At 48.2% G+C, this 19,545-nt stretch overlaps 1 protein-coding gene across 6 annotated transcripts in view; it reads left to right on the forward strand.

Annotated features, from left to right (window-relative positions):
- Window positions 1-2,287: 2,287 nt before the first annotated feature.
- LOC133341505 (MAM domain-containing glycosylphosphatidylinositol anchor protein 2-like) overlaps window positions 2,288-19,545 on the forward strand; it is a 93,932-nt gene continuing 76,674 nt past the window's right edge. For all 6 annotated transcript variants that reach the window (XR_009755048.1, XM_061550204.1, XM_061550203.1 and 3 more), the window contains exons 1-7: window positions 2,288-2,526; window positions 3,763-3,902; window positions 7,445-7,619; window positions 12,218-12,414; window positions 13,217-13,349; window positions 15,853-16,122; window positions 17,509-17,841. Coding sequence is in view for 5 of the 6 variants with exons in the window: in XM_061550204.1 (XP_061406188.1) it covers window positions 2,451-2,526; window positions 3,763-3,902; window positions 7,445-7,619; window positions 12,218-12,414; window positions 13,217-13,349; window positions 15,853-16,122; window positions 17,509-17,841 (1,324 nt within the window). In the remaining variant the exon portion in view is untranslated. The remainder of the gene's footprint in view (window positions 2,527-3,762; window positions 3,903-7,444; window positions 7,620-12,217; window positions 12,415-13,216; window positions 13,350-15,852; window positions 16,123-17,508; window positions 17,842-19,545) is intronic.

Consider the following 19,545-nt stretch of genomic DNA (forward strand, 5'->3'; position numbering starts at 1 on the left):
GGGTTAAACCGAGACACACAGGCGGGGTTAAACAGACACAGAGTTGGGGTTAAACAGACATAGAGACGGGGTTAAACAGAGGCAGGGTTAAAGAGACACACAGAGACGGAGTTAAGCAGATACACAGAGGCGGGGTTTGGCATACACGCAGAGAGGGATAAATCACGTACAAACACGTGGTTAATGAAAACAGACGAAGCCGGACAGAGGCGTGCATGCATGCCATACCCCTGTCGCACAAACACAATCCAGATCACGCTTTATGTAAGACTTGGGTGATATTTACTTGTCTGCACTTGCATTACCTAGCAAAGGCACGCGTGCAGGTTAAACTGTGAGATTATGTGGCGAATAACCCAATTTGATAAAAATACGAGGAATTCAATGCGAGCGTCCCGCATGAATATACACACCAGGAACACATCACTTTTCATTTCGCATACAAAATCAATCACATACAATCGACTCGAGTTATAAGTAAGGTTTGAGCCTGAAAAATGTGCTTGGATGGCCGAGAACCGCGCGAGTAACGGATGCTATAGGTGCTGCTGCTGTCAGCAGAGGGCAGTGCAGCCGTATCTATTGTTGTACTGTATTACATAGTGCACCACGTACTATACACGCTGCTCGACTGCATCGCCCGGCCAGTGAACGGGCATTTAGTGTGGACAAAATAACCCGCACGGTACGGCGAGACCCTCGACCAGCAGTGGATTCACAAAGGGCTGCACAGTACGGGCGCACACGTGGACCATTGGGTAGTTCAAGCCCATTCACCGCATTGCCCCCAGTCGTAGGAGCTTCGCGCAGACACTGCGGTGTCTCCCCGTTCGACTCCCACACTCCATTCTCAGCCACGACGTTTCGAGCGGATTTCCGGAGTTCATCATCACTCGGACGTGTTTACTCCTGCCTCGAGCGGCGACGCCGAGTGGCTATGCCCCAACAGTGCACACGCCGCAGTCATATTTTACACATGAAATAAGCTGGCGGTAACGCCTCCTTCCCATATCTGTATGTCCACGTTCATAAAACATGTTTTTCTGTTACACATCTCATCGCCAACATTACCTTCTCGGAGTGATTCCACAGCATTGCTTTATACAGGCAAACTCTAGAGCCCGTGTTGACATTCGGTGTGTCTCGTCAGTAGTCAGGCTATCTTGTACCAATTATACCGATCTGCCAGATGTTTATAGGCGAGGGCGCAGCCCTATAAATACAATTGTGGCCCATATGTGTTGCCCATACGGTTATTGCACAATGCCGTGTGTGTGTGAGAAAAAAAGATGGCAATAAAGGTTGCTACTGTGGGGAATTGGAGGTGGACGATGAGATGAAGTCTGTTTTGGCGCATCTGGGACAAACAACACTCATCCTGCCTCGAGTCTCCCCTTACCGAGCGATATGGTCTACATTCGCACAGATCCCCGGGGATCACCATCGCCCCTAATAGACCCACGTTCGCTGACAGTCCCCATCTCTGATTATTTTATCGATTTGCATAATGTAGTTTCAATGTTTACCTTGTTTGCACGTGTCACGGTTTTCATTTCACGCTGTTACACGGTGAGCTCGGCCGAATAATGACGCTCGCAAGGCAATACACGAGACATTACAATCGAGTCCCATGTTGTGCGTGCAGAAATCCATCACTTACTTATATGCGCATGTAACAGTTAAGCGTATAGCCGAAACTAGACCAAGCGTAAGAGACGGACACTACAAACAAGGCAGTACCAACGAGCTAAACATTTGTTTTTATCATTCAAAGTCTTTGGGGGAGCTAGTTGACATATCCCTAACGAAGGCTACATGGTAGTTGCTGATAGACCCCACTGGGTCTGGCTGGCTCCACTCGGGGCTCAATCAACGCAAATCCCGGCAAGCCGCAAAACGCAGCCGAGATGAACACGCGGAGATCAACGCCGCAGTAGCAGTGCCGGCGGCGGCAGCGTTACACGCCGACACGAAAGGGACAGGCGGAGAAACGGTGGAGATGCGGAGAGAGTGAACGGGGAGGGAGATAGGGAAGGGGGGGGGGAAGAGAACGGGCGAGAGGAGAGGGATAAGGGGTGAGAGGCGTGGTTTTGGGGAGCGGTGTGGAGACGGAGCGGCGAGCGGCGCACATCGAGGCGCGCGCCACTGTGGACTCGGTGCGCGGAGTGCGCAGGTCCCGGGCCAGAGAGTGGGGCCACAGGACACGAGAGGCGTGGGGGGAGGGGTGCTGCACTGAGGAACGGGGCAAGGAGGGAGAACGAGGAAGGGGTACGAGGTGGGGGCACGACGGTGGCGGCCCGAGGAAGCTGTAAGTGAGGGGGGGTTCCTCTGCACCCCCCCCCCCCCACCGCTATTCAGTCTTCTCGCAGCTGTTTCACGTAGCCGGCCTCCTCGCTCTTCGAGCCGCCCCCGCGCGCGTTGAGCCGCGCGGCATCGCGAGCCGCGCTTTGATGGCGCCACTCGCACTGCTGCCGCTGCTGCTCGGACTGACGGGAAGCAAACCCGGCTCGTCCCAAGGCGTGTACGGTGAGTGGACTCTGAACAATGTCTGGTGAGTGGTGAGTTGATTCTGAACAATGTCTGGTAAGTGGTACGTGGATTCTAGCCAATGTCTGGTGAGTGGACAATGGACAATGTCTGGTGAGTGGTGAGTGGATTCTGGACAATGTCTGGTGAGTGGTGAGGAGATTCTGAACAATGTCTGGTGAGTGGTGAGTGGATTCTGGACAATGTCTGGTGAGTGGTGAGGGGATTCTGAACAATGTCTGGTGAGTGGTGAGTGGATTCTGGCCAATATCTGGTGAGTTGATTCTGAAAAATGTCTGGTAAGTGGTACGTGGATTCTAGCCAATGTCTGGTGAGTGGACAATGGACAATGTCTGGTGAGTGGTGAGTGGATTCTGGACAATGTCTGGTTCAAGTTCAAGTTCATTTATTAGGTATAGCCCTGTGAGCCATTCAGCTCTTGAATCGGGTGCAACCGCAACAAACAAAAAACATGAACAAAAAAACATCTTAAAGTGAATATGTGACTAAGTGCAAACAGAAAATCCAAGAAAAGACAGCAAAAATATTGCATAAAATGTCTGGTGAGTGGTGAGTGGATTCTGGCCAATATGTGGTGAGTGGACAATGTCCGGTGAGTGGTGAGTGGATTCTGGACAATGTCTGTTGAGTGGATTTAAGCCAATTGCTGGTGAGTGGTGCGTGGATTATGACCAGTGTCTGATGAGTCGATTTTGGTCAATTTATGGTGAGTGGATTCTGGCTAATATCTGCTGAGTGGCTGCAATCCAATGTCAGGTGAGTAGATTCTGGCAAATGTTTGGTGAGTGGTGATGTTCACGTGAATGTCTTAAGAGTCGTGTATGTTGGCAGGTAAGTACTTGGTGTCTAGTGAGTTGAGTCTGGTGAGTGGTATTTGGTGTTCGGTGAGTGTCGTCTCCAGTTTATTGAAAGGTATTCAATCAAAAGTCTCCTGCGACCGAGAAATGCGCATAAGGCGGTTGTCATTCTGGTGGATGGGGAGTAGGAAGTGATGTAATAATATTTGCACATGTGAAGAGTTAAAGTAGCCCAGAGATTTTGCTCCGCTCTCACCAAGATGCCCCTTGGCGAACTCTGCCGCCGTGTGTGTGTTAAGATTAATTGGGACTGGATTTGCTTAGACGATCGTTTTATCAAGAGAGCTGACTTGGGGGAGTGGGGGAGGGGAACGGAGGATGAGCAGGTCTCGACGTCGGTGCGCGCGCGCGCGTGCAGCCCCCCCCAGCGCGCGGATCCTCGCGGGGGGCCACGCTTGCCTCCTTCGTGACGACGGCTTCAGCGAGTACGCCTACGTCATCAGAGAGGGGCACTCCCTGCAGCTCACCTGCGTCGTCTCGGGGCACCCACGGCCACAGGTACTCGCGCCAGACAACGGGTGGGGGGGGACTCGCTCCTGGCACGGGCACTGACCGCCGCACGCGAAATTCACTAAAGCGCGGGTACTCGCATGTGGTACAAAATGAACTCCTTTCGCACCACCGTATGTAGCCAACCGTGGATAATCTGAGGTGCGGGGGAGGGGCGGACAACAAACTAAACACAAATAAGTAATATTTGAAAAATACTTTTTTTAAAACATGCTTTAATGAAATTTACCGTACTCGTAATGGCAAAACTCCACGACTCCAAGAAGTGACCCCGAAACTGGCCATAACGTAGGGGCCGTGGTGATTTACAGTCAACGTCAATTGAGCGTGGACAATTAGACCCAAGTCGAAACATAACATATAAAAAAGATGGTTTAAAAAAAAATACAAACTAAGATAGAATATAGTATTGTCATCCGTATGACATAAGTATACCAAGTTTGCAGTCGATACCATATTGGGAAGTGGGTTAAAATTGAGTTACAAGATTAGAGGATACGACAACAACAACAGAGTGAGTTAAATAAAAGCGTGTAATAATAAAAAGCAGAGATTGATGGGTAAAACCTCTGACCTGGCTTTTGAGATATAGAGGTAAAACCTCTGACCAGCCATTGGAGCTCAAGATGTTAAACTTCTGACCTGACATTACAGATTTAGAGGCTAAACCTCTGACCTGACTCTAGAGGTAAACCCTCTGGTAAATTTTGAGGTAAAACCTTTGACCAAACACAAAATATCTAGAGGTAAAACCTCTGACGTGACATTAGAGATCTAGAGGTTAAACCTCATACCTGACATATTCCTCGGTTCATTCGGTAAAATCACGTCGATAGAAAAATAAGAAAAAATAAAGTGAATAAAAAAAAAGAAAACATTTTTGGTTACCCCTGCTATGTATGGCAAGGCGATGGTTTTGATGGCAGGGGTAGCCAAAAAGATTTCCAAAATCATGAACACAAGATCCAGGTTCGATTTAACACAGTACATAAAATTCGTGATCTGATCCCATCTGTGAAGGACAAGATTCCTGACATGCAATATCCTGGCGTCTACAAATTAAGCTGTATCTGTGGCAGCAGTTACATTGGGGAAACTAAGCGACATGTCTCGGACCGTGTTCATGAGCATAAGGCAGATTTTGAAACACGGTAGGACCAATACTTCTGCCATGGCTGATCATTCTTTTAATGCGGCTGGCTCACACCAAGTTGATTTCTCTAAGATGATGGTACTTTGCAAGCCTACTGGCTATCAACAAATATTCGTTCATGAAGCCATCCATATATACAGACACAGACACAATTTCAACCGAGGGAATGATTATAAGCTCAGCAATCATTGGAAAGATGTCATCAACCACTTGGGTCATGACTTGATTTGTGTTTTCTTGTCAACCTCCACCGTCAGTAGTGTGGGTGTGTGGAGCGAGGGTGCAATAATTGCCTGGCGGCCCTTTGATTGTTGTAGACCTACTGCTGGTGTCGTTGTTTTCTCCTACATTAACATTAGCTGCCCCGCCCATGCTGCTGACACACTTGGGCTACGCCCATCTCTAAACCTTTATAAACAGTTTGCCTTTAGAGGCTAACCCCCCTTTTCCTTATGACGACCGCTTGTGTTGCGATTGAAACGTCGTGGTTTTTGTTTTTATTTTATTTGTATTACTGAAAGAACCAAAAATAAGTCTACATTATAGATGTTGAGGCTGCTGCCCCCCGATTCCTCTCCCCCTTCCTCCTCTTCTTCTCTCCCCCCTGCTGCCACTTCCCCTCTGTGAAACATAACTCTTGGCTGGCCCTTGGCCACCTCGGGTCACTCACACCCACTCTCCCCGTGCATTCCCTCAAACATTAGTAGGAGACTCCCTGCACACCACTGCCCACACTCGGATACGCACAGCCACTCAAACGTGACGTCTCCGCTCTCATAACCCCGCGCACCAATCACACGCGCGTGATGGGGGGTCAGGGGTCAAAGGGCAATGATGTCACTCGTACCGGCGTAGCCGGTTGGGGGGTTGTATTGGAGATGATTTAAAGGGCTGTGGGGCGGGTATTCGGGAATGGTTTTAGAACAAGTGTTGCTGTGTATTGGGGAATTAAAGAAAAGGCTTTAATCGTTCTCTGGCCCCTCTGTGCAGTGATGAGCAACTGGTGACAGGATTCACGCACTATGCTCGTGCACAATCTAAACAATAGCCGTATGAATAATCCCACGTGTACCCGTGCGAGTCTACCATTGCTCCCCATGGGCACCCGCTAAACAAAAGCCGTATGAAAACAAAAGCCGTATGAATGTACCCTTGCGAGTCTACCGTTGCTCATTGTGGGCACACGCTAAACAGTTAGCGCAGCGCAAGCGTAACGATAACCGAATAGAGGGTAAGATCCGCGCGTTAACCCGTCGTTCACACCCATGCCCACACACGCAGCGCGGGAGTCGGGCCACAGGACGAAACGCGCACTCGCGGAGTCCTGTGGGCGCAGCGTTTCTTCCACCGGGACGCTGCGCACCCAGCCACACACGTTACGGCGAGCGCACACACACCACCATGCACTTTATTCACACTCGTAGAAACCACACGAGGCTGTTATCGATTACTAACGATTTATTCCCAGCGTGTCTGCGAGTCACTATTTCCCGAATCAGTCGGAATCAGCAGGGCAAGGGTCTAGCCACGCCCCCTCATGGAACCTTCCCGATGGTTCCCGCACGTTCCCCTTTGACTCCGCCCATTACCTTTGGCCCAGATATATCCTTGCTTGGGATTGGATACCCGCTAACCGGTGGTGGCCATGCGGTTACCCCTTTCCGCCCATTAAATGGCACTCTCTCATTACATTTGTAAGGAGAGGAGACTGTATTCATAGTCACCGTTATATTATAAATTTATATTTATAGTTTTTTCTTCTTCTCTCAACGTTATAACAGTAGGTTAAGTCAGGTGAGAACTCACAAGACCAGAGGAGATAGTCTCAGGCTCCACCTAAAAGAAACTTCACCACAGACATTGTGACTGAGCGCATCACTAAGTACCATCCTGGGAGCACAGCAGCTCCCAGCTCTGCCTTGTAGGAGTACAGTAGAATGCGCTCGTGAGTACAGTACATACTTACTAATATTAGTAGATTTTTTTATTAATTAAATAATGTTCTACATATGTATTATTAGCACAATTACTGATACCCCAATGACGACATCATATATTGCTCATAAAAAAATGATGGTGTTGGGAACGCATTCCCACATACACAGCGGTGTAATGACCCTCGTTTAGCGCTGATTCCATTAGCGCTCACTTTTCTAAGATCGCATCTTGAGCACCAAGCGAGTTTTTTACCGCATTCGTAAACGGTACTCACGTGCACAGGGAAATACAGTATCCGTGCCCTCTGTGTGTTGGCACGTACTCAACGGTGCGTGCTGGCTGCCGTCACTGCCACAAGCGCACGATCCCAACGATTGGCGTGCACGGCGAGAGAGCGTCTCCAACCAGCCATCTTTCTCTCCTTCTTCGCTCCATATAGGTGAGGTGGACCAAGACAGCGGGCACCTTTTTGGAGAGGTCCCAGGAGATGACGGTCTACAACGAGACGATGCGGATCAACGACATCGGGCGCATGCAGGGAGGCCGCTACTACTGCAAGGCGGATAATGGGGTGGGCGTGCCGGCGCTGCGCTCCGTCCGTGTCGAGGTCTACTGTGAGTGCCCAGAGTGGAGACGCCTCCACCCACGGGGCTCGTCACCACCGTCAGCATTCATTCACTCGCGCGCTGGGTTTTTACACAAGATGGGCTTGCGCAGCTCTTTTCGATTTCATTTGTAACCTGGTTATTTTTGCTCTGATCTCGAATTCGTTATTTTTCTCTGATCTCGATTTGGTTATTTTTCTCTGATCTCTATTTGATAATTTTTCCTATAATCTCTATCTGGTTATTTTGCTGATTTCTATTTGGTTATTTTGCTGTGATTTCTATTTGGTTATTTTTACTTTGATATCTATTCGGTTATTTTTGCTCTGATTTCAATTTGGTTATTTTTGCTCTGATTTCTATTTGGTTATTTTTGCTCTGATTTCAGTTTTTTTGCTCTGATTTATATTTGCTTATTTTTGCTCTGATTTCTCTTTGGTTTTTGCTTCATTGCTGCACTTGTTATTAGTGTATGGTTTTCATCATATTTGTGACCCAGGCCACTCTTTCAAATGAGACTCTCATCCTGGTTTCTTGAGCTCTTACCTGGTTGAACAAACATGAAATCCGATAATATATGTCCTGATTCAGACAAATTTGAGTGCTAATTATTTAAACAAAAGTGCAACAGTATGGCCTCTCTCCTACGTCTCCGTGGTATATCCATCTCTTCATCATATGACCTTTGACCAAACCATTTTTCTAAATCTAATTTTTCTTTGCACCTCTGATTAGCACGGTGGGCTACTTATGGTGCGAAAATTCAACTTACATGTGTAGTGGGTTCACTTGAGAGACACACTAATTCAGGAGGCAACACGTTTATTCTACAACCACAACGGGGTAATTATATAACCAGTAACCACAACGGGATAACTACATAACCGGTAACCACCACGGGGTAACTATATAAACGGATCATGTACGTCGGCACACTGCCTGACCCACGATGCCGAGCACGAAGACCAGAGACCCAGGAGAAGACGTAGCACGGCGGGTTCTATTCTAGCAGACAGCCCCGATGTGGCCCCGGGACCTCCCTTTCATGCCCCTCAGCGTGGCCTGGCTCCACCCTCGGCCACGCCCTCTTCTGGAACTCACCAGAAGGTTCTAGGCCCTACACCACATGCACCTTCTGTCACCTTTGGCCCACATCCTTACCCTGTCCTGCTATGTGCCCTTGCCAGCCAACCAGGCTGCTACGTCCTCAAATGCCCCCTCTTTGCTAGCCACCAGAACCATGCTCCCCTAGGGACCCTTTCCATGACATAGCATACCCTGCTGGCAGAGAGGGCCACTACACGCCCAGTTCCTCTCTTTATCAGGAACTGGCGCTAGGTGCCGTAGTGACACATTATATGTCACTGCACATGTAAAAAATACAAATTGGATATGTATAGCGGCATCTAAATGGAACCACCTTTCCCGACACTGCACAGAACAGCTGAGCATTTATATCAAGGAAAGAAAGAGGCAGACGTAAGCAGAGTAAAAATGAATGTCTGGAGACTGGACTTAGAAAGGGAGTTGAAAGTACAGGTTACTGGGGGAGGAAGGGTGCCTGTAGGTTTTAGCAGCAAGCATGGAGTGAAGAAGTCTGAGTCAGATGACAGGATAGAGGTGGCCAGGGGAGAATCCAAGACGGATCTCGAAGACTCGCACTGCCCACGCATTTGCGCAGGATGTGACTTAACTGAGTTGCAAAGGAACGTGGATTTATTGCTCTTCATTTCCCAAATGATACGCGCAGGCCTACTTTCTATCAACTGTAACGTGATATATCAACACCAATAACGATTTGGCATAACAATAACAACACCAACACGAATGAAACATCAACATGAAAAACAATACAATTATTGTTCATAGCAACACTAATACTATATGAACAGCAACAACAATGACTGATCAACAATAAAAATATGAATGTATACATCAACATTGACACCACGTGTAGAAATATCAGCAACAGCTGTACAACTATTTTACAACCACACTTTGGTTCTTTCGGTAAAGTCACGTAGAAAATAAAATAATAATAATAATAGAATGCAACGTTTCGATTGCAACACAAGCAACCATCATCAGGTAAGAATGAATGATGAAAAACACAGACACGGAAACAACATAGGCAGACACACATGCAGAGAGAGACACACACAAAGATACACTGAGCAAGACACACACCAAGACAAACAGAAGGACAACGACTCTGTGCCGAGGCCTTAAATAGCGAGAGGGGGGCCAGGGCAGAAAGAGGACTGCGGAGGCAGACCAACGAAGGAACCAGCAGACGAACGAAGGGAGCAGTGTGGAATTCCGGACCACAGTGGCCGGAGGAGAGACAATGGTTTAGAGCAAGAAAATCGAAAGTTTGAGAAGATAAATTTAGTTAAATTAAGAAGTGTAATGCAATGCAACATAGGGTCGGTTAACACACAGTTAACGCATAGCCTGGTTGATTAACGTTTTTTCAAAGCTGGCTAAATTAGAAATTAAGTGTGGAACAGACAAGCAAGGAGAAATTTAGAGAGAGAAATAGGAAGTTTGACGACAAATTTAGTAAACTTGATTTGGAGCTTTCGTGACTGCAGGAAATACTTTTTGGTTTGTTCGGTAAAGTCATGTATAAAGAAACCAAATTAAATAATAGAATACGACGTTTCGATTGCAACACAAGCAATCATCATCAGGTACAAATGAATGAGAAAAAACAAACCTAGTAAACTTAGAAATATAAAGCAATACAATACAGAGAATCGGCTAACATAATAGTCAACACCCTACCTGGTTGATTACGTTCTTTCAAAGAGTGCTACATTTGAGAGAGAGACAAAACACAGACACGGAGACACAGACACGTAAGCAGAGAGAGACAACACAGAGACACAACGCATCAGTGTCGAGGCCTTAAATAGAGAGGGGGCAGAGAGAGAAGGGGGGGGGGTAGAGAAATTAGCATGTCAATGAGAGATTTGGAGCTTTCGTGACTGCAGGAAATACTAGAGAGACAACACAGAGACACAGAGAGAGAAAATAAACTTAATAAAACAAACTTTTTTTGTGAAAGTAATGCAATGCAACACAGAGAGTCGGTCAACACACAATTAACGCATAGCCTGGTTGATTATGTTCTTCCAAAGATTGCTCAATGAGAAATTAAGTGTGACATTTGAGAGAGAGACAAGACACAGACACGGAGACACAAAGACAAACACAAGCAGAGAGAGACAACGCAGAGACACGGAGAGAGAGAAAACTAACTTAAATCCTCCCCGTAAAGGTGGTTTAAACTTGATTTGGAGCTTTCGTGACTGCAGGAATTACTTTTTGGTTCTTTTGGTAAAGTCACGTAGAAAGAAAATCAATTAAATCAAATGTCACACTTACATTTTTTTTAAAGCCAGGGTGGGGGGGGGGTGTTAAGAAAGTTGCACAGTTGAGAAAGTTAATAAAGTTGCACCGTTGTTTCAACTTCCGTGTTGGGAGATTGAACCGGCAACCTCCACATTGCAAATCGCTCCGACGTGGAACAAAATCAGTTACGTGCAATTAAGTTACGCAATTGTCGAGGACGATGTGCTCGCGTAACCGATTGCTCAACTGTGGACGCGGCTGCGCCGCCGTCTGCTGGAATGAGTTCTGTTCAACATGTAAGGGGCTTTCCCAGCGAGCACCTATTAAGGCTGCCGTGCCAATCGAAGGGGGGATTTGGCCAGAAGTTTGCAACGGCCGCGTTCTTCTCTCGAGTGCTGATGCTCCACACTGCACTCGGTGCTCAACAACTGACGGGGTTGGTCTAACTGAAGCCCAGAGTCAGGCATCGACTTTCAACGCAAGTTGTGCATGGCAATAATCGAACCCAGGTTTCTAGGGGTCATCGCGTGGTGAGCTAACCACTCTGCCATCACTCTGCCATCACTCTTTACGAAAAAAGATAAAAAATCCCCTGTATGACCGAAACAGACGTTTGGAGCAATTGCTGTGTGCGAGCACCTATGAAGCAGGTTGGCTACGTACGGAGCGAAAGAGGTTCAACATACACGCAAAGCCAGCACAGTATACGAGGGGGTGGGTGGTCAGCACTACGCCCGACCTATTATATACACACACACATACTCAATAGATATAGATAATGGCTGCTTGAATAAAAATAGTCGATATATAATATGCAATGCGCAGCGATGAACTTCCGACATTAGTGCACAGTAGGACACATTCTTTGACAAGAAATTTACTGAAATAAAATCAAGGCAGCTGCGCACGTCGATTTGGGACGTTTCTCTCGCTACTGTTGGGATATTCAACGAGTTACTGTGGCTTGGCTCTCCAACACCCGGTGTGCTGTACTAGTGACGAATTGGCATGTTCTGTTTACGTGCGAACCCTTACTAGTTGGCTGTGTCAGATGATGGCGGGTTTTAACGACACATTTATATATTTACGCGATCTAACCCAAAAACCTCTATTACACATGACCCCCGACATAGGAATGTATATTTTCCACCACTCGCTCTGCAAGCACTGTAAACGGGAGACGAGCATTTGAGCAGCAAATCCCCCCTTCTGACTTCTCGACCTCCGCTCCCCCGCGTTTTTCCCCACAGACTTGGAGGAGCCCCGGCTCACGGTGCACCAGTACGCGGCCGCCACGCGCCAGTACTTCTATGCGGAACGCACCGTGTTCCTGCGCTGCGAGGCGCGCTCCAGCCCGGCGGCGCGGCACACCTGGTATCGCGGGGCGCAGCCTCTGCAGCAGGGCGCCGACAGCGGCGTGGACATCTACGAGCCGCTGTTCACGCACGTAGGGACCACCACGCACTCGCAGATGCGCGCATGCGTCATTCGCCACCGCCGCTTGCTGCCACCGTGGTAGTGTAAGAAATATATGTTAAACACAGTTGCTGGGCAAAGGCCGGACATGTCAAGCGGACAACACACCAAGTACTGTCAGAACTTGCAGAAGATTAAAGTTAACACGCTTCTCAAATTGGGCGAGATCATAAGAGCTTGGAAAGAGACGATCGGATGGAATTCCAGAGTGAAGCAATGTGAGGAAATACGCAGAAAGACAAGTGAGGTGGCCTGCAGTGCGGTGTGTGAGTGGGTAGGTGAGTGATTGGGTGGGGATATTGTTGTGACCTCCAGGGTGGTAAGTGAGTGGCTAGGTAAATGATTGAGTGATTGGGTGTGTTGTTGTGACCTTCAGTGTGGTGAGTGAGTGGGTAAGTGAGTGGGTGGGTGTGTTGTCGCGATCTGCCTTGTGGTGAGTGGGTAGGTGAGTGATTGGGTGAGTGGGTGTGTTGTTGTGGCCTGTGTATGGTGGCGAGTGGGTAGGTGAGTGATTGAGTGAGTAGGTATGTTGTCGTGACCTGCAGGGTGGTGAGTGAGTGGGTAGGTGAGTGGGTAGGTGAGTTATTGGGTGAGTGGGTGGGTGTGTTATTGTGACCTGCAGGGTGGTGGTTGAACATAATGTGGATGAGACGAAAAATAGTCAGTCTGGCATTAAGAGTCTTCTGCAGGGGTGGGGGAGAAATCCAATGGGTGAAGTTCACGGGAACGGTAACGCAAGGTTAGTAGTGACCAGAACGGCGTCTCCCCAACAGGCAGACACGAACATCCTCAAGCTGAAGAATCTGCGTGCGCAGGACTACGCCAACTACACGTGTGTCGTGTCTGTGGGCAGCGTGTGCAACATTCCGGCTCGTGCAGCTTTTTTCCCGCTCACGCGCACTACCGGTGAGCAGTTGGCGAGGTTCAATGGGGATGTCCCATCGCCATTCTCGTTTGAAGATGTTGCTTTGAGAGTAAATGTTAAAATGTGCGTGGGGGGAGTTTATCGAGAGGAGCAGAGATAGGGCTGTGCTCACACATCTAATAACACAATAATGGATCATTGGAAAGCTACCAGTTCCCACTGATCTATATTAAATGCATTATTATTATATACAGCAGAACAATATGCCAATCTGACGATGTCATGACCGTGAGTGGTTCTACTTTGATGTCAATGCCAGTCTGGGGTGATCACATAAACACAGCCATAGCACGTTCGCCACTTGTTTTGTCGAGGTTTTAGGTTTGAATCTGACAGGTCACCCGAAGTAATACCGGAGGTGTGTTAACCATAAAATCTGCGTCACAGTGCAACGTGACAGATCCTGTGATGTCATTCTGTGATGTAATTCGAAGAAGAGTCGGCCATTGTGTGCCAGCATCACGGTCCAAATTTTCCAAAAATTATTCCTCCTGTGAAAACTTAGCAAATAAAGTACCTTGAGATACTCTAGAATTCAGATGTTGCTGGGTACCATGTTGTACAAAATTATGTAAAACCATGCCATCTTCAATCAGTGCTGAGGTTCAAAGCTGCTCGGACACTGTCAAGAATAGCAGCTGGTACTTCGAGGTCTGAACAGGAGTTTTTATTCTGTGCAACATTCTACCATTGCAGAGACAGCCCACAGACACAGGCGTTTGATGATCTCAGGCTCACACAAAATGATTACATCTGCGGCTATTTTATAACATGCCCAAATTATTTTGTTCATAATCTGTATGACTACTGGCCAAGTAGCTCCACGGTAGAGCGAGTGACTCGCAATTGGAAGGTTGCGAGTTCAACTTCTGGTTGGGGGTTGACTCAAACGATCATCCTTCCGGAGTTAGTAAAAAGAGATATACTTCGCCTCTGTAATAGCAATGTGGAATTTCTACCACAGGCTCAGGGCTGTAAACTGCAGTGCTCATTGGAGAAGGTAATCACTGTGACTTTGCCTACCGTATGAGCGACATTGTGAGACGCACATACGACAATGGTCAATGGCTGCACCAATAGTTGACGTCACACTCATCAGCATGGGATCATGCGGCAGTGATGGGGGACTGCGAGCACGGTCACACGGTGGAGGCTGCTTGGCGCGACGGCCGTCACACACACGCCCCAAAGGGCGTGCAACAAATGCTACACTCATGAGTGACAACGAGCAGCCACATGGATGCCGGCGAATTGGGTCTGTGATTAACCTCCACGGTGACTCCGGTCACTTAAAATCATTATTGAGGATGATTGGAGAGCAAAACTACACACAGACGAGGGAAGAAATTTTGGCCATGCGATTGTCAAAGTTTCCTTTGTGTCTTCTGTGACGTCATGAGTGGTCGGAGTCACACACTTGCCAGGGTTATATTGCATAAATATGAATGTGTCGTTAAACCCGCCACCACCCGACACAACCAATTGTTAAGGTTTGTCACGTAAACAAAGCATTCCAATTCGTTACGAGTTCAGTACACCAGTCTTTTGGAGAGTAAACCCACAACATCTACAATTCGAGTACTATTTTTAACCGGTGATTACAACCAGCATAAATCAGGCGATAACCAGAATTGTGTCAATAACCAGCAATTACTGGCAAAACGTTGTGCTCGAATGATCGATTTTCGATTTAGAGCTTTCGTGACTGCAGGGATTCATCTTCTTGGTTCTTTCGGTAAAGTCACGTAGAAGGGAAGTAATAAAATAATAAAAATAAAACATAATAAAATAATTCTCACGACGTTTCGGGCTAAAACGCAAGCAGCCGGCTTCAGGTGAAGAATGAGACACTGCCAAGCTTGGAGCTTATATATAAGCTGGGTTGGAGGTGGAAGAAGAGCGCCTTGACAAAATAATTTGCATATCAAGAGGAATTTAGCATATTCATGGGAAATGCGTAGGAGGTGGGCGGGGGGGGGGGCAAATAATGCATTCACAGGGAATGCATTATTTGCTCCACTGCAGGTCTCCTACCACCGCTCTCCCATTGACATGTTTCATTGCTTCTACATACTATTAACATTCCCTTCCTTTGTTAATGTTACCCCCTACCCCCTCCCTTTGATGCTGCTAATCCTGCATAATGCATGGGCATAATATGACTTTGAATAGTAATATTAACAACAGACAATAATATAATTATGTCCTAGACCAGCGGAAGCATAATCGGCGATGATGTCACGCCAGCCATGTTGCTTGGAAAACGTTATGGAGGCCATGCTGTATGGGATTGTCTTCCTCGCAGATGATTGGCCTGTGCAGTGGGAGTGATGACGCAATCCCTGCCATGCCCACAGCATTGTGATCTCACGAGGACTCCGTATTGCCTTTTAAATTTGCATACGATTCACTGACATTTCTCTTGACTCAACCTTTTATCACTGCCAATCCTCCCCGACACCCCCCCTCTCCACCCGACCATAGCTCCTCCCGTCCTGGAGCACCCCGCATCGGAGCAGCTCGTGGTGGAGCCAGGGGAACGCGTGCGTCTACGGTGCGCCGTCATAAAGGGCGACCCCATCCCCTCAGTCACGTGGTCAAGAAGCCCAGGGGGTCTCCCTCCCACGTGCCTCATTGGCAAAGACAACTTGACCATCCAGTCAGTCCACGAGAGCGACTCGGGCACCTACACTTGCCTCGTTAGTAACGGTGTCGGGGGAGCCGTGCGCAGAGCCATCAACGTCACAGTGAGATGTATGCTGCACCATCTTAACACGCGCACACCTTACCCTACATACATACACACCTTACGTTACACACATCTTACCCTTCACGCGCACACACCTTACCCTACACACGCACACACCTTACCCTACACACGCACACACAACCCCATAGGATATGTGCAGCCCCGCCTACATACGCACACATACACCAGATACATGCAGCACCACCCAAAGACAAAAATCCCCCGTATACCCTTAATAGACTGTTGGGGCAAATGCTGTTTGTGAGCACCTATGAAGGTCGGCACAGTACATGCGGGGTGGGTGGCCAACAACACGCCCGACCGCCTTTGTCTCCCCATTGACGATGTTTGCACACTGCACCAGGTACTCATTTGAGGCTGATTCGACCTTGGGGAGGCCCAGAACCGGTTCAGATAATCGTCACTGGTGTTGGCCGTGAGCGGGAATCGAACCTAGGGTTGCCGGGTTCATAGCGCAGCGCGCTAACCGCTACACTATCGCTCCCACCACCTACACACGCAGACACACACACTCGCATCTGGGTCACCTACATGCCCCACTATCAATACACGCACAAACACCAGTTATGAATTGCATCAACGACATAGGTGGGTGACCCAGGTCACATGCAAATGAGACTTTATCCTTGTCTACTGAGTTCTCGCCTGGGTAAACAAACTTGAACACGCAGTATTGAGGGCATTTATTTGCCAATTGCCCTTGACAACATGCCACAATCCCTTCATGCCGTATATGAGAATTGTACGGTTCTTAAAAGTAATTGTCCAATACAATTTTCGTTACAGGAAATGTATTTAACTTAATGTTTAAATGTCCTTTCTAATGTCGTTATTTTTCCCATGATTTCTCGATGTGGTTGCTTTTTATCTGAGATTTATTTTTGCTCTTATTTCTAATTGGTTGTCTCTCCTCTGATTCCTAAGTTGGTTGTCTATACTCTGACACATGTACGTGTATATCTCATATTTTTGTACTTATTTTTATGTTATTGATTTTTAAAACGTAGGCCTTTGCGACTAATATTATCCATAATACACGTTTTTTTGGTTAGATTGCGTAAATATGAATGTGCTTAAAACCACAGCCATTTAGTAAGGGTCGTCACATGAACAAAACGTGCCAATTAGTTACGAGTTCAGCACAGCGGTGTGTTGAAGAGTAAACCCACAGCATCTACAATTGAGTATCGTGACGTTTCGCCACTAATTACAACCAATGGTTATTGCTTTTGTCATTTTGGCGAGCCGGCGCACTCTCGCACAAACCACACCGCGCTGGCCTCTTGAGCTCTCGCCTGGCTAACACAAAAAAATTTGTTCCCTCAAATTCGATCTCACGTCAAACAGTTTTTTTTGCGTTTTTCCCTCAGCGCTCCGTCGGGGTCGCTTCTGGATCACACCTGACCCATACCATGAGGACGACAACATCCAGATTGGACGAGAGGTGAAGATCTCGTGCCAGGTGGAGGCCGTCCCTATCGAGGAGCTCTCCTTCGCGTGGTACCGCAACGGGCGCATGCTGCGCTCCTCCGACCGCCTCCTGATCTCCAAAAGTGACTCGGACTTCGCGCCGGGCACCTCGAGCCTCGACATCATCGACCTCAGGTTCACGGACTTCGGGACGTACACGTGCACAGCGCGGCTGTCGCGCGCGCGCACCCTCAGCGACATTAGCATGGACGTCAACATTTCCAGCAGCACGGGTGAGAATGTGAAGGAAGCCGGCCTGGTGCTGGCAAACATAAACGCTTCCAAGGTCACGGTTGCAGATTCCGATCAGGAAGCCACTGCAGCTATGCACTTTTAAATCTAGATTGGAAACTAATTTCTTTGAAACTGTTCCTTGTGTTTAGTTTGTCCTTCCCCCGCACCTCCAATTAGCGCGATTGGCTACGTACGCTTCGAAAGAAGTTCAACATACATACACACATACAAGGTCTGTTACATTAAGATTTCAGTAAAATTTAGTTAACCACTGTGCAAGGCATATTGACGGGTTGTGCTTGCCTGCTGTTTGTAAGAGAACACCTTTGTGTGTCATTAATTATAATTGCTTTGAACTTGTCCACATTTTCATGCGATTATTCGATGATGTCTTGCTTCAATGAGCGCTGAGGCTGGGCTCATCTCTGTTCACAGCCCTGAGCCCATCGTGGAAATTCCAAATTGCTATGGCAGAGGCAAGCGTCTCCATAGGTCAACCAGTGTTGCCTTCCCAACACAATAGAACTCTTTTTACTGTCCCCAGAGGAATAATGGGTGGAGTTAACCACTAAACAGGATTTGACTCTCAACCTTCCAATTTTGATGTGAAGTTTTCGTGACTGCAAGAATCCATACTCTTTGGTTCTCAAACGTATATATAACCTCTTGTTGCAACATCCCTTTCTTGTTCAGCAGTTCTACTGCTGTATCTTTCTACCTGATGACGATTGCTTGTGTTGCGATCGAAATGTCGTGATTTATTATTGTTCTACCTACGTGACTTTGCTGAAAGAACCAAAGAGTATAGCCTTCCTATAGCGAGCAACGTGCCATCATGTCTGGTTAATTCACCACAGCTTGCCCATATATCGCTGAATAAATACTTGCCCATGATTTGTAGCGTATACTTGTGTTGAGGCGTAAAGGACAACGCGGAGGCAGTCTTCAGGGTGTAGACACTCCCCGAGGGGGTAGGGGTACTGTACTGGGTCATTCCACGCGACCCTACACTCCGTATGTTCCCAATCCGGGTAGCTCCAGGGCTCTGTCCACCGAGTCGGACCGGGGGATCAGCCAACACTAACCGATCGGGGAGAGCAGCCACTCTATCGCTACCGCCGGCTTCTCTCCAGACTCTCTCTCTCTCGCAACTCTACCTCTGGTTCCTTCTTCAACCGTTCACCATCCCGTGCTCCCACAGTGACCCCGCATTCGTCACGGGGTCCCCGTTAAGTACCTAGAGGAGATATGACGTCATCACCCCCGCCCAGCGTGCATGACGTCACTTCCCACGACGCCATCGCACCGGAAAACGCATGACGTCAAGTCCAGTGATGTCATCGCACCGGAAGGGCGCGCATGACGCAACGTCCCCATACTACTCTTCAGTGGAACCTCGGTATACGACCGCTTTGGAATAAGTCGAATTTGGTATACGTCGTGTTTTTTCGAGAAAAAAATGTCTTGGGATACGATGCGCTTGCTAGAACTTGTATGGGTCAGGATGAGTCACCGCGTACAGTACCCGCGTATGCCCCGTTCACGACTGAGACAAAGCGAGAGGGGTGGGGTAGCGTGGGGGAGAAGGGCAGGGGACGTGGGGGAGAGGGGCGGGGGGCGTGGGGGAGAGGGGCGGGGGGCGTGGGGGAGAAGGGCGGGGGACGTGGGGGAGAGGGGCGGGGGGAGAGGGGCGGGGGGCGTGG

This window comes from Lethenteron reissneri, chromosome 11 (assembly GCF_015708825.2).
Source record: "Lethenteron reissneri isolate LAM-NWPU_2019-01 chromosome 11, ASM1570882v1, whole genome shotgun sequence".
NCBI classification, from domain to species: domain Eukaryota; kingdom Metazoa; phylum Chordata; class Hyperoartia; order Petromyzontiformes; family Petromyzontidae; genus Lethenteron; species Lethenteron reissneri.